We start from the raw sequence: 15,346 nt of genomic DNA, 5'->3' as shown, positions 1-15,346 counted from the left end.
GAGTTAGAGAGTGAGAGAGGTCTTCCAGCTGCTGGTTCACTCCCCAGATGACTGCGATGGCTGGAGCTACGCCGACCCGAAGCCAGGAACCAGGAGCTTCCTCCGGGTCTCCCACGTAGCTGCAGGGGCCCAAGGGCTTGGGCCATTTTCCACTGCTTTCCCAGGCCATAGCAGAGAGCTGGATTAGAAATGGAGCAGCTGGGATTAGAACAGGCACCTATGGCCGGCGCCGTGGCTCAACAGGCTAATCCTCCGCCTTGCGGCGCCGGCACACCGGATTCTAGTCCCGGTCGGGGCACCGATCCTGTCCCGGTTGCCCCTCTTCCAGGCCAGCTCTCTGCTGTGGCCAGGGAGTGCAGTGGAGGATGGCCCAAGTCCTTGGGCCCTACACCCCATGGGAGACCAGGAGAAGCACCTGGCTCCTGCCATCGGAACAGCGCGGTGCGCCGGCCGCAGCGCGCTACCGCGGCGGCCATTAGAGGGTGAACCAACGGCAAAGGAAGACCTTTCTCTCTGCCTCTCTCTCTCTCACTGTCCACTCTGCCTATCAAAAAAAAAAAAAAAAAAGAACAGGCACCTATAAGGGATGCCAGCACTGCAGGTGGTGGCTTTACCCACTATGCCACAGTGTTGGCCCAACCATATGGTTTCATTGACAAATTTTAACAAACATGTAAAAACAAACAACAACAATTGCACATAATCTCTTTTGTACACTTATAAACTTTTTACTTTGAAATAATAATATTTGTAAAAATAGTGCATATAATAAATCAGTTTTCCCTTGGTAACATATGAGGTAGCCATACCACATGGTCAAATCTGTCTTCCACACTTAATAATTCCAAGGATTGTTTGCTGATTGTGCTAAAACATTTAAAGAAGTCAAAAGTGTAAAATGAAATGTGTGTCACACTCTACTCAAGGCCAAGCGAACAAGCAGGCCACTCCTTGGGGATAAGCCCTCTCAGTAATTTGTCGTGCATCCTTCCAGTCATGTTCTGCATGTACACAAATGTCCATGTCTGTGTGCATGTATATGTAATCCTTCCTACTTTTACTATTTGGAGATTGATTTATTTATTTGAAAGAGTTACAGAGAGGCAGAGAGAGAGAGGTCCTCCATCCGCTGGTTTCATCCGCAGTGGCCAGGAATGGGTCAGGCCAAAACCAGGAGCCAGGAGCTTCCTCCACATCTCCCATGTGGGTGTAGGGACCCAAGCACTTGGGCCATCTTCCACTGCTTTCCCAGGTGCACCTTACTACTTTTTTTTTTTTTGAATATGTATTTTATTTACTTATTTGAAAGGCAGAGTTACAGAGAGGCAGAGGCAGAGAGATAAAGAGAGAAGTCTTCCATCTGCTGGCTCATTCCCGAAATGGCTGCTATGGCTGGAGGTGGGCTGATCCAAAGCCAGGAGCCAGGAGCTTCTTCCAGGTCTCCCACGTGGGTGCAGGGGCCCAAGGACTTGGGTCATCTTCTACTGCTTTCCCAGGCCATAGCAGAGAGCTGGATTGGAAGTGGAGTAGCTGGAATTAGAATGGACACCCATATGGGATGCTGGCACAGCAGACGGTAGTTTTATCCACTACGCTACAGTGCCGACGCCTTCCCTGAGATCTTGCCTAGAGAAACCTCTTGGACTGGGAGGGCTCATGTTGAAACTTGAAGTTGTATGGGACTCACTCAAGGATCTTGGTAAACTGCAGATTTGGATTTTATTGATTGGGTGTGGCCCTTGAGTTTATGTTGTTGAGCCCCCAGGGAATGCTGATTACAATTTTTTTTTTTTTATTTGACAGATAGAGTTAGACAGTGAGAGACAGAGAGACAGAGAGAAAGGTCTTCCTTCCGTTGGTTCACCCCCAAAATGGCCACCATGGCTGGCGCTGCGCTGATCCGAAGTCAGGAGCCAGGTGCTTCCTCCTGGCCTCCCATGTGGGTGCAGGGGCCCAAGCACCTGGGCCATCCTCCGCTGCCTTCCTGGGCCACAGGAGAGATGAACTGGAAGAGGAGCAACCTGGACTAGAACCCGGCGAACCCGGCGCCGATATGGGATGCCAGCGCCACAGCTGGAGGATTAAGCAAGTGAGCCATGGTGCCGGCCCCTGATTACATTTTTTTTAAAAAAATTTATTTAAGGTATACAAGTTTCATGTATTTCATTTACACAGATTCAGGAACATAGTGATACTTCCTGCCATACTCTCCCTCCCACCTGTACTCTAACCCTTCTTCCTTGTCTCTCTCCTATTCCCGCTCTTAATTTTTACAAAGAACTGTTTTCAGTATACTTTATTACTTATGAGGTTAACCCTATACTAAGTAAAGAGTTCAGCAAATAGTGTGAATTAAAAAACACTGTTCCTCAACAGTAGAGACAAGGGGTGTAACAATCATCAAATCTCAAAATGTCTGTTTCACCCCAGCACATTACATTTCAGGTACTCTGTTAGAACAGGGAAAACATACGGTATCTTCCTTTTTGGGACTGGCTTATTTCATTAAGTGTAATGATTTCCAGTTGCAAAAGAAAGCATTTCAGCATTCTGGGTTTTTTTGGTTTGCTTTTGTTTTTTTTTTTACAGCTGAGTAGTGCTCCATAGTATATATCATAATTTCTTTTTCCAGTCATCCAGTTATGGACATCTGGGTTGATTCCATATCTTAGCTATTGTGAATTGAGCTGCTATAAACATGGGAATACAGATCTCTTTCATATGTTGATTTCTTTTCCTTTGGGTAAATTCCCAGGAGTGAGGTGACTGGATCATATGGTAGGTCTATATTCAGATTTCTGAGGTGTCTCTGTACTGTCTTCCACAGTGACTGTATTAGTTTATATTCCTACCATCAATGAATCAGGTACCTTTCCCCCCCTGTCCTCATCAGCATTTGTCATTTGTTGATTTCTGCAGGAGAGCTATTCTGACTGGGGTGAGATGAAACTTCATTGTGGTTTTGATTTGCATTTCCGTCATGTCTAGTGTTCTGAGAGTTGTTTCAAGTGTCTTTTGTCCATTTGAATGTCCTCTCTTGAAAAACGCCTGTTCAGGTCTTTTGTCCATTTATTAACTGGATTGTTTGTTTTATTGTTGTTAAATTTCTTGAGCTTTCATAATTATGTCTGTCTTTCTGTGTTTCTCTGTGTAGCACATCCTTAAGCATCATAAGTACAACTTTAGGAATATAGTTATTCTTCCCACCATATCCACCCTCCCACCCACACTCCCACCCTTCCTCCTCTTCCCTCTCCCCTTCCCAGTCCCATTCTCCATTAAAATTCATATTCAATTAACTTTGTACACAGAAGACCAACTCTATATTAAGTAAAGATTTCAACAATTTGCACACACATAAACTGACAAATTCTTTGAATTTCTGTTTGTTATAGGTCTTTATTTCACCTTCATTCGAAAAGGAGTGCTTTGAAGGGTGTGTTGTTCTGGGTTGACAGTTTTTTGTTTTTTTTTTCCTCTTAAGACTTGGTCTAGGTCTTTTCATTCTCTCCTAGCTTGTAGAGTTTCTGATGAGAAGTCAGCTGTGAGTCTAACTGGAGATCCTCTGAAAGTAATCTGGCATTTCTCTTGCGCACATTTTAGAATCTTTTCTTTATGTTTTACTGTTGAAAGTTTTGGCTACAATGTATTCTTGTGAAGATCATTTCTGGTCATGTCTAGAAGGAGTTCCTATGTGCTGCCTGTACTTGGATGTCCCTTTCTTTCTCCAAATTGGGGAAGTTTACTTTATTTATTTCACTGAATAGGCCTTCTAATCCATTCTTTCTTTCCACTACTTCAGGAATTCCTCAGATCCATATCTTGGGTCATTTGATAGTATCCCATACATCTCCAGCACTGTTTTTAATTTTTCAATTTTTTTTTTTTTGGTGTGACTTAAAAATTTCATAGATCTGTCTTCTTGCTTGGAGATTCTTTCTTCTGCCTCATTATTCTGTTGTTAAGGCTTTCCACCACATTTTTTATTTGTTCTATGAATTCTTCTTTTCTTTTCTTTTTTTATTTGACAGGTAAAGTTATAGACAATGAGAGAGAGAAAGGTCTTCCTTCCATTGGTTCAGTCCCCAAATGGGCACCTCGGCCGGTGCTGCCGATCTGAAGCCAGGAGCCAGGTGCTTCTTCCTGGTCTCCCATGCAGGTGCAGGGGCCCAAGCACTTGGGCCATCCTCCACTGCCCTCCCAGGCCACAGCAGAGAGTTGGACTGGAAGAGGAGCAACCGCACTAGAACTGGCGCCCATAGGGGATGCTGGCGCTGCAGGAGGAGGATTAACCAAGTGAGCCACAATGTCGGCCCTGGATTTTTCATTTTGATTTCTCTTTAAAATCTCAATTTCATGAGAAAAAATTTCATTCATCCATATCAAGTATGGATTGCTTTAATCATAGATTTGCTTCTGATTGTTTCTAGGTAACCCTGCAACCAATCTTGAATTCTGTTTCAGGGATTTCATAAATCTCTTCATCTTCATTTTCTAATATTGAATTGTTGTGTTCCTTTGGGAGCATCATGTTGTCTTCTGTATTTTTTTTAACTTTTTAAAAAATATTTATTTTTTAAGGAATACAAATTTCATAAGTACAACTTTAGGAATATAGTTATTCTTCCCACCATATCCACCCTCCCACCCACACTCCCACCCTTCCTCCTCTTCCCTCTCCCCTTCCCAGTCCCATTCTCCATTAAAATTCATATTCAATTAACTTTGTACACAGAAGACCAACTCTATATTAAGTAAAGATTTCAACAATTTGCACACACACAAACTGTTTGAGAACAAGTTTTACTGTTAATTCTCATAATAAAACTCATTGAGGACAGAGGTCCTGCATGGGGAATTAGTGCACAGTGACTCCTTTTGTTAATTTAACAATTAACACTCTTATGTATGATGTCAGTGACCACCTGAGGCTAATGACATGAGCTTCCTAGGCTATGGAAGCCTTTTTATTTTTTATTTTTTATTTATTTTTATTTTATTTTATTTTATTTATTTATTTTTTTTGACAGGCAGAGTGGACAGTGAGAGAGAGAGAGACAGAGAGAAAGGTCTTCCCTTGCCGTTGGTTCACCCTCCAATGGCCGCCGCGGTAGCACGCTGCGGCCGGCGCACCGCGCTGTTCCGATGGCAGGAGCCAGGTGCTTACCCTGGTCTCCCATGGGGTGCAGAGCCCAAACACTTGGGCCATCCTCCACTGCACTCCCTGGCCACAGCAGAGAGCTGGCCTGGAAGAGGGGCAACCGGGACAGGATCAGTGCCCCGACCGGGACTAGAACCCGGTGTGCCGGCGCCGCAAGGTGGAGGATTAGCCTGTTGAGCCACGGCGCCGGCCTATGGAAGCCTTTTGAATCCACAAACTCCATCAGTATTTAGACTAGGCCATAAGCAAAGTAGAAGTTCTCTCCTCCCTTTAGAGAAAAGTACATCTTTGTTTGATGGCCACTTTTTTCCACTGGGTTCTCACTTACGAGATCCTTCATGTAGAACATTTTTGCCATAGTGTCTTGGCTTTCCATGCCTGAAATGCTCTCGTGGGCTTTTCAGCCAGACCAGGAAGCCTTAAGGGCTGATTCTGAGGTCAGAGTGTTACTTAAAGTGATTGTCAATCTGTGAATATGCTTGTGGACTGCTTCCCATGTTTGGAGCATTCTCTGCTTTTTAATTCTGTCAGTTGTTATTACCAGACACTTGATCCCATCTATATGATCACTTTAACACTTAATCCTACCTATATGGTCACTTCTACACTAAATATGACTACTTTAACAATTAAGATGGCATTTTTACATCCCAATTTAATGGGATTTAGGGTCCCATGGCAAGTTTTTAAATTGTACCCTTAGAAGTAAGTCCATAGGAATGTATGCAGAACTATACAGCATTACAGTTACAGCCTTCCTCCTTCCTCTCTTATTCCCACTCTTATTTTTTTAACTGATATCCATCCTTAATTGACTTTATACACATATGATTAACTCAAGTAAAAAGTTCAACAAATAGTAGGAAGAGGGGCCAGCGCTGTGGCGCAGCAGGTTAACGCCCTGGCCTGAAGTGCTGACATCCCATATGGGCACTGGTTCTAGTCTCAGCTTCTCCTCTTCCTATCTAGCTCTCTGCTATGGCCTGGGATAGCAGTGGAAGATGGCCCAAGTCCTTGGGCCCCTGCACCCATGTAGGAGACCCGAAAGAAGCTCCTGGCTTCAGATCAGCACAGCTCCAGCCGTTGCAGCCATCTGGGAAGTGAATCAGCGGATGGAAGGCCTCTCTCTCTGTCTCTGCCTCTCTCTGTAACTCTGTCTTTCAAATAAATAAAAATAAATCTTAAAAAAATAATAGTAGGAAGAAAAATAAAAACAAAAACAAAAAACAAAAAAAAAAAGGAAACTTTTCCTGGACAGTCAAGACAGGGGCAGCTCAGATCATCCCTTCTAAAAGTGTCAATTTTACTTGTACATTTTTTTTTAAGTGCTATGTTAGTTGTCACAATCAGGGAGAACATATGGTATTTGTCCCTTTGGGATTGGCTTGTTTCACTAAGTATGATGTTTTCCATATTCATTTATTTTATTGCAAATGACCGGATTTCTTTCTTTCTTTCTTTCTTTTTTCTTTTTTCTTTTTTTTTTTTTTACTGCTGTGTGTATTCCATAGTGTACAAATCCCATAATTTCTTTATCTAGTATTCCACTGATGGGCATTTAGGTTGATTCCATGTCTTAGCTATTGTGAATTGAGCTACAATAAACGTGGAGGTACAGATAGCTCTTCTATTTGCTGATTTCATTTCCCTTGAGTAAATTCTGAGGAGTGGGATGACTGAGTCATGTGGTATGTCTACATTAAGATTTTTGGGGTATCTTCACACTGTCTTCCATAGTGGTTTTACCAGTTTGCATTCCCACCAACAGTGGATTAGGGTACCTTTTTCCCCATATCCTTGCAAAATTTGTTTTTTGTTGACTTCTGTATGAAAGCCATTCTAACTGGGGTGAGGTGAAACTTCATTGTGGTTTTATTATTTCCCTGATGGCTAGTGATCCTGAAAATTTTTTCCTGTGTTTGTTGGCCATTTGTATTTCTTTTTTTTTTTTTTTTTATAAAAACAATTATTTTGTATTTTATACAGAATGACCTCAAGTCCACATCATCACTTGACAGTCACCCAGGGGTTTACAGTGTGTCCATCTAACAGCGTGGCTCTGGGGCTTGGTCCATTTGTATTTCTTCTTTTGAAAAATGTTTGTTTATGGGGCCAGCGCTGTGGCGCAGTGGGTTAAAGCCCAGGCCTGAAGTTCCGGCATCCCATATGGGTGCTGGTTCTAGTTCTGGCTGCTCCTCTTCTGATCCAGCTCTCTGCTATGGCCTGGGAAAGCAGTAGAAGATGGCCCTAGGACTTGGGCCCCTGCACCCACATAGGAAACCTGGAAGAAGCTCCTGGTTTAGGATCGGCACAGCTCCGGCCATTGCGGCCATCTGGGGAGTGAACCAGCAGATGGAAGACGTTTCTCTCTGTCTCTACCTCTCTGTAACTCTGTTGGGAAAAAAAAAAAAAAAGAAAAGAAAAATCTCTGTTTAAGTCCTTTGCCCATTTCCTAACTGGGTTGTTTTGTTTGTTGTGGAGTTTCTTGATCTCTTTGCAGATTCTATTTATTAGTCCTTTATTCTGTCGGTTGCCTCATCACTTTGCTGAGGGTTTCTTTTGTAGTAAAGAAACTTCTCAATTTGATATAATCCCATTTGTTAATTTTGGCTTTGGCTGCCTGTGCCTCTGGGGTCTTTTCCAAGAAGTCTTTGCCTGTGCCAGTATCTTGCAGGGTTTCTCCGATGTCCTCTAATAATTTGATGGTGTCAGATCATAGATTTAGATCTTTAATCCAGCTTGAGTGGATTTTTGTGTAAGGTGTAAGGTAGGGGTATGCTTCATACTTCAGCATGTGGAGATCCAGTTTTCCCAGCACCGTTTGTTGAAGAGACTGTCTTTGCTCCAGGGATTGGTTTTAGCTCCTTGATCAAATGTAAATTGGTTGTAGATGTTTAGATTGATATCTGGTGTTTCTATTCTGTTCCATTGGTCTGTCCACCTGTTTTTGTGCCAGTACCAGGCTGTTTTGATTTTAACTGCCCTATAGTATGTCTTGAAATCTGGTATTGTGACCCTTCCGGCTTTGTTTTTGTTGTATGGGATTGCTTTATCTATTCTAGTTCTCCTGTGCCTCCAAATGAATTTTAGCATCATTTTTTCTAGATCTGAGAAGAATATCTTTGGTATTTTGATTGGTATCGTATTGAATGTTTAAATTGCTTTTGGAAGAATGGACATTGTGATGACATTGATTCTTCCAATCCTTGAACATTTAAGATTTTTCCATTTTTTGTATCTTTTGCTATTTCTTTTTTAATGTTTTGTAATTCTCATCATAGAGATCTTGACATCCTTGGTTAAATTTTTTCCAAGGTATATATATAATTTTTTTTTTTTTTTTTTTTGGTTATTGTGAATAGGATTGATGTTAGAAGTTCAATCTCAGCCTTGGCAATGTCTGTGTGTGAAAGGCTATTGATTTTAAATCCTGTGTTGTGTATTGCTTTTATATCTGGCTACTTTATCAAACCCTTCTATGAGTTCCAATAGTCTCTTGGTGAAGTTTTGGATTCCCTATATATAGAATCATGTCATCTGCAAATAGGGATAGTTTGACTTCTTCTTTCCCAATTTGTAGCCCTTTATTTTATTTTTCTCACCTAATGGCTCTGGCTACAACTTTCAGGACTATATTGAATAGCGAATGTGAGAGTGGGCATCCCTGTCTGGTACTGGATCTCAGTAGGAATGCTTGCAACTTTTCCCTATTCAATATGATGCTGGCTGTGGGTTTGTCATAAATTGCCTCAATTGTGTTGAGGAATGTTCCTTCTATACCCAATTTGCTTAGAGTTTCATTGTGAAAGGGTGTTGTATTTTATCAAATGCTTTCTTGCATCTATTGAGATAATGATAGGATTTTTGTTCTTCAGTTTTGGTTGTTTGATAGTATCCTGTGGATTCCCAACAGGTGTTTTTTTGTTTGCTAATTTCCTTCTCTTGTCTTTGGTTTGACTGTATAATTTCCTGTGCTTTGTCTTCTAAGTCGAAGATTCTTTCTTCTTTCCTGACTCTGTTGTTAAGGCTTTCCACTGCATTTTTTAATTTGCTCTATTGAATTCTTCATTTCATTGGATTTCTCTTTAAGATCTCAATTTTATGGGAGAAATTTTCTTTCATGTCATGTACGTATTTCAGTAGCTCATGCATTTGCTTTTGATTACTTCTGTGTAATCTTGCGATCAATTTTTGGAATTCCACTCCTGGCATTTCTTCAATCTCATCATCTTCACACTCTAGTATTGAAGTGTTGTGTTCTTTTGGGGGAATCATGTTATCGTTCTTATTCTTGTTTCTTGAATTGGTGCATTTGTTGTTTGGCATTTGTGGAGATACTCATTGGTTTCTTTGTTTTTTTCTGCTGTGGTGGCTGTTATCTTTGTACTATGATTCTGTAGATAAGTGGAATGTCTGCTTTCAGTGAATATCTAGAGGCTATGTTGCTTGCGGCCAGAGAGCTTTGTTCAGTTCTCTAGGGTGAAGGGCTTGTCTCTGAGGTTACACACCCAGGTATGATGCAGTAAATTGCTTTTTTTTTTTTTTTATCAGAAGGGAGGTTTCTTGTCTGTTGGTGTAGACTCAGCTGAGCTCCTCTCCTTAAAAGAGACCAGTGCCTGAGCACTAGCCCCATTGGGTATAATATTCATCCACTCTCCCCCAAGAACCACACAAATAATCTGTGCAGTCCTCAGTGTATGCCCAGATTCCCCAGCAATGTCCCTCACCAGGTAACAAGCGAGCCCTGGTCGTGTTGAGCCTCCCACAGTGACTGTCTAATGTCCCTGCTACACCCTGAGTCCTCCCATGTAGCCTCAGTGTTTTCATAGTCCTGGCACATAAGCATCCCACAGTCACAAGCGCCCAGCTCCCTGTTAGTCCTCCCCACCAGAGTCAGTAGTCTCTACTCGGCTGTTTTCTGGGCACAGACACGAGCTGTCACAGCTGTTTTGTATGTCCAAAATGATGCCTGCTCTATTGGCTTGTTACAGAATGCCATTACAAGGTGATCGGGGAGAGAGAAAAGTGTCCCTCCTTTTTTTTTTCTCCTCTAGTTTGGGAGGTACAATATCCCCCATGGGGCTGCAAGCCAGGTTCCCTCTAGGTACTTCCTGCAGCTTTATCTCCAATGGCTTGGGCTGCTGCAGTCTGGTCTCAACTCGCTCTCCAGTGCTGGTGCAGAGGCTCTCTGCTGCTGGGGTCCTGAGTTGTGAGCGTTCATGCCTGCCATGTAAGTCCACTGGGTCCCTCTAATATGCATAGTTTGCTCTGTCATTTTCTCCCTAACTTCCCTGAGACTGCACTGTCTCTACTTTTTTAAACTATCTTCTCCTAGACTAAAGGAGTAAGTTCCCTCCCTACTCCACCATCTTGGAGACTTCATCCTTCCTTATTTTATTTCTTGAATTTTTATGTTTATTTTTAGGCATTTGTGGAGATACATGTTGTTTTTTTTTTCCTGATGGCTTTTATCTAAGGACTGTGCATAGTGTGTCTGCACTTTCAGTGAGTAACCAGAGGTTTGTGCTGGGTGTGGCCAGGGATCTCTGGTCAGTGCCCCAGGGTGGGACGAGTATCCAGGTAGCACCCAAGTTGGGTGTGGCAGATCTCCTCCTGTTAACAGAAGGAGGGGTATGGTCACCTTGTTGATGTGGTCACACCCTCACCTCCTCTCTTCCAAAGTGATCAATGCCCGGGTGTAGCCCTCTGGGTGCAGTACTCATCTGTGTTGCTGTATGACCTGCAGGGAAGGATCTGTGTAGTCCTCACTTTGAACACAGATCCCGCTGCCGGGACCCCAGGCAATCAGGGAGCTCAGAGTGTGTGGAGCTGCACACTGTGATTTCACAGAGACCCAGCTACACCCTGCTCCCTCTCGTGCAGAGTCCCCACAGTCTCAGCAACACAAGGCTTCCACAGTCACGGGGTACAGAGAATCTGCTCTGCCCTGCTGCCTGTGTGTACTCCGCCTGGGCAGTTTGAGCCGGAGCCTGTGGTGTGTTGGGAGGCTGGGTGCCTCAGAGTCCTATGTGGCTGCCTGGCCCCCTCTTAGACTGCCCAGCCAGACTCAGAGCCAGTGGGGAATGTGGAATTTTTCCTCCGCTCAATCACACGTGTATACAAGAGCCTGTGGCCAGACATTATCTTCCTCCCACCAGTTGCATGGAGCTGCTGCCACCAGTACTGCTGAGAAAATGGCGTCTTGTCTCAGCCAGTTGCTGTGTGTGTGCATGAAGGCTTCTGTGGTTGCCGCTTATGCCCAAAATGGCGCCTGCCCTCTCTGCTGGTTGCCTGGCTCCATTGTTGGGGGTGGAGTGAGACACCCCCCCCCCCCCCGTTTTAACTGGGCGCATACCTCTCTCTTAGGGCTCCAGCCTGGACTCACGCCACACTCTCCCTCCATCTTTTTCAGCAGCGGCACAGGTTGCTGCAGTTTGATTTCACCTTGGTCTCCAAAGCTGGTGCTTTCTCCAGCTCTCGGCTGCTGCAGTTGTGTTGTGTCTGTGTTCATGCTGCACGTCCGTACCTCGCACACAGATCGACGACATTCCTCTTCCGTAAAATTTCCACTGTGGTTTTCTCTAACTTTTCCCTGAGAATGTACTTCCTACACTTTTTTTTTTTTTTTAATTACTTATCCCTATCCTAGCACACAGTATGTCATTCCCTATTCTGCCATCTTGGAATTGAGCTACCACAACTTTTTAAAAGCTATTGTTTACCTACAATAAAACTCATCCTTTCTGGTAAATGCGTACATGACTGCCACCACATCAATTCACAGAGCAGCTTCTCCCCAGACTCTCTGGTCCACTCTGGTCACCGCCTCCCTTTCTTTCAACCACTGGCACTATTGTCTGTTGTTGACCTTACAGTTTTGTCTTTTCAGAATTGTCATATAAATGGAATAACTAAGTATGTAGCATTTTGAATCTGGCTTCTTTTGCTCAGCCATGTGCATATGAAATCTGTACTAACTGCTGTGTGTATCAGTCACTCACTTGAAGCTCATGAATGTTTCCATTTTTAATTATAAACTAGTTTTTAATCTAAAAATCTTAGAACTTTATAAGAAGTATAATTCTTCTTTTCACTGTTGTTCTAGGTGACATCACTCAAAAAGGATATGAAAAGAAAAGGGCAAAGCTGCTTGCTCGTTATGTACCGCTTGTTCCAGGTAAGGCCAGCATGCTCGGGGTTCCACAGCGCTGACTCAGGAATTGAGTTTAGAGTTCAGTATTGGTTAAGAATGTTAACTCACATTTAGACATTGGTATATATTTGATACTTTAGTAGTACTGAAAAAACATTGTTAGTACTAAGTAGAAAAATTCGAAGGCATAGATTATAATTTATAGTTGTGACTTGGTATAGGTTTCGTTTCCAAGTAGCACTTGTTTTATTTTTACAGCTGTAGGACAGCCTGGCACACTTCTTTACTGGGACTAGAACAAATATTATAAAGAAGTTAGCTGTTCTCAGCCAGACTGATATGAAGATTTTACACATTCATCATTTCAGCACACTTTTTTTGTGAAACTTAAGCTAATTATCAAATTTATGCCCAAGTGTGAAAAGTCAAAGGATCCAAACCATGCTCAAAAGAGATGAGTTGGGAGGATTTGCCTAACCTTGATACGAAGAGTTCCTGGAAAGTTCTTGTTGTTGAGACACGGTGGGCTATGCATAGCTGAGCAAGTGGGATAGGAGAGCAACCAGACCCAGAGGCACATGAATGGGCTTGGCATGTACAGGGCAGAGATACACATACATGTAGGCTTGGTGTGAGCAGTACAGAGGTATATACACATGGAGACTTGGCATACCCAGGGCAGCCGTGTATAGATAGGCCTTCCGCACCATGGAGTAAACATATATGTGGGTCTCGCATGTCTAGGACAGAGGCACACACATGCATGGTGGGCTTGGCAAGCATAGGACAGGAGTACATGCGTGGACTTGACATGCACAGGACAGAGATGCACACAGGGGTGGGCTTTGCCATGCCTCAGGCAGAGGTGGCATTATGGCCGTTGTGCAGGCACAGCTCATTGTCTGTTTCTAAGGGTCACATCACTGAACACAAAACTATCAGAGGCTGTTGTGGCACAGCAGGTGATGCCAGCATCCCTATAAACGAGCACCAGTTCAAGTCCTGGCTGCTCCACTTCTGATCCAGCTTCCTGCTAATGCATCTAGAAAGGCAGCAGAAGATGGTCCAAGAGCTTGGGCCCCTGTACCCACATGAGAGACCCAGATGGAGTTCCAGGCTCTTCCCTTCAGCCTGGCATATCCCTGACTGTCATAGACATTTGCGGAGAGATCCAACAGATGGAAGATCTTTTTCCCTGTCTCTCACTCTCTCTGTCACTCTTTCAAATATATAAAGTAAACTTTAAAAATAAATCTGTGTCTAGGTGTATTAGACCAAAATACGAGAGGCAAAAACTAGAGCCCGGTGTTGTGGCACAGCAGGTAAGCCTGCACCTGAAATGCCAGCATTCCATATGAACTCCACTTTGAGTCCCAGTTGGTCCACTTCAATCCAGCTCCTTGCTAATGCACTTGGAAAGCAAAGATGATGGCCCAAGTGCTTGGACCCCTGCACTCCCATGGGAGATGTGTGGATGGAGCACTAGGCTCTTGTCTTCAGCCTGGCCCAGCCCTGGCTGTTGTGGCTGTTTGAGGAGTGAATCAGTGGATGGAAGCTCTCTCGCTCTCTCTCCCTCCCTCCCTCTCTCTCCTTCTACCTCTCCCACGCCACCCCACCCCCCGCCACCATGTTGGAGAGGAATTGAAGAGTGGTGCAAGGCAGCTAAGGTTATGCAGGGAAGTCAGAAAGGTCAGCAGTCTCCCTCAGGTGCAGGTAGACCCCAGAGGAACTCCTGATAAGTGCTGTGTGCGCAGGAATGTCCGTTAGATCTCTAAACTGCCAAGAATGCAGATACCTTTCAGCGGGGTTCAGACAGTGTCAAGCTAAAGAGCTACATGCATTAGCAAGGGTGAATTTCATAAAGATTATGGAGAATGACAAAAGCCATTTTGAGTGTTGCCAATGTAAGTTTAAAAAGCACCAAACTGTACTAATTATAGACTCTTACATAGTTGGTAAAATGGAAAAAATGAAATGGTTTTCCCAGAAGTCAGAAAGGTTTCCTTTCAGAAACCTTTTCAGAAAGGGGCCAGTGCTGTGGCGTAGTGGGTAAGGCCATCGCCTGCAGTGCCAGCATCCCATATGGGCACTGGTTCAAGACCCAGCTGCTCCACTTCCGATCCAGCTCTCTGATATGGCCTGGGAAAGCATTAGAAGATGACCCAAGTGCTTGGGACCCTGCACCCAGAGGAAGCTCCTGGCTCCTGGCTCCTGGCTTCGCATTGGCGCAGCTCCTACTGTTGCAGCCAGTTGGGGAGTGAACCAGCGGATGGAAGACCTCTCTTTCTCTCTGCCTCTCCTCTCTCTGTGTAACTGACTTTCAAATAAATAAATAAATCTTTAAAAAAAGAAAGGTTTCCTTGTGGAAGCAAGGTTGGAGATGGCCACAGGGACCTCCTGAGGCTGTTGAATGATTTTTTTTTTAGCAATGTACAGGGGGTACATTGATTGGTTCTTTTTTTTTTTTTTAAATAAACATTGAGTTGTCAACTTTATTATTTTTATTTATTTGAAAGGAAGAGAGAGAGATGGATAGGGATCTTCCTTCTGCTGATTCATTCCCCACAGGCCTGCAATAGCCATGGCTGGGCCGGCCAAAGCCAGAAACCTGGAATCCCATGCACGTTTCCCACGTCGGTGGCAGGCACCTGCTGCCTCTCAGAGTGGGCATCAACAAGAAGCTGGAATTGTGCGTCCAGCTGGGACTGGCTCCCAGGCACTCCACCATGGAGCGTGGGCATCTCGGGCGCTGTTCCTGGTGCTTGACAGATACCTGCCCTTACACTGGCCATTTACTGTAGAATACTTCTTCAGTTACACAGTGCTTTGTACTACCTATATTGGAATGATATATTTTATAATAAATCAACAACAAAAAGATTAAGAAGACTCTTTATGAACTGATGTGCTAAACTGATCTTGTGTATATAAAGAGAATTGAAATGAATCTTGATGTGAATGGAAGGGGAGAGGGAGCGGGAAAGGGGAGGGTTGCAGGTGGGAGGGAAGTTATGGGGGAGGGGAAGCCATTG

General features: G+C 43.8%; 1 protein-coding gene across 2 annotated transcripts in view; it reads left to right on the top strand.

The window, feature by feature from the left end:
• Positions 1-15,346, top strand: part of DIP2A (disco interacting protein 2 homolog A) — a 126,627-nt gene that overhangs the window by 21,006 nt on the left and 90,275 nt on the right. For both annotated transcript variants that reach the window (XM_062204133.1, XM_062204124.1), the window contains exon 2: positions 12,267-12,338. In XM_062204133.1, coding sequence (XP_062060117.1) covers positions 12,267-12,338 — 72 coding nt within the window. The remainder of the gene's footprint in view (positions 1-12,266; positions 12,339-15,346) is intronic.

The sequence above is a fragment of the Lepus europaeus genome, chromosome 2 (assembly GCF_033115175.1).
Source record: "Lepus europaeus isolate LE1 chromosome 2, mLepTim1.pri, whole genome shotgun sequence".
Lineage (NCBI taxonomy): Eukaryota > Metazoa > Chordata > Mammalia > Lagomorpha > Leporidae > Lepus > Lepus europaeus.
This window is presented reverse-complemented; position numbering and strand designations above follow the sequence as displayed.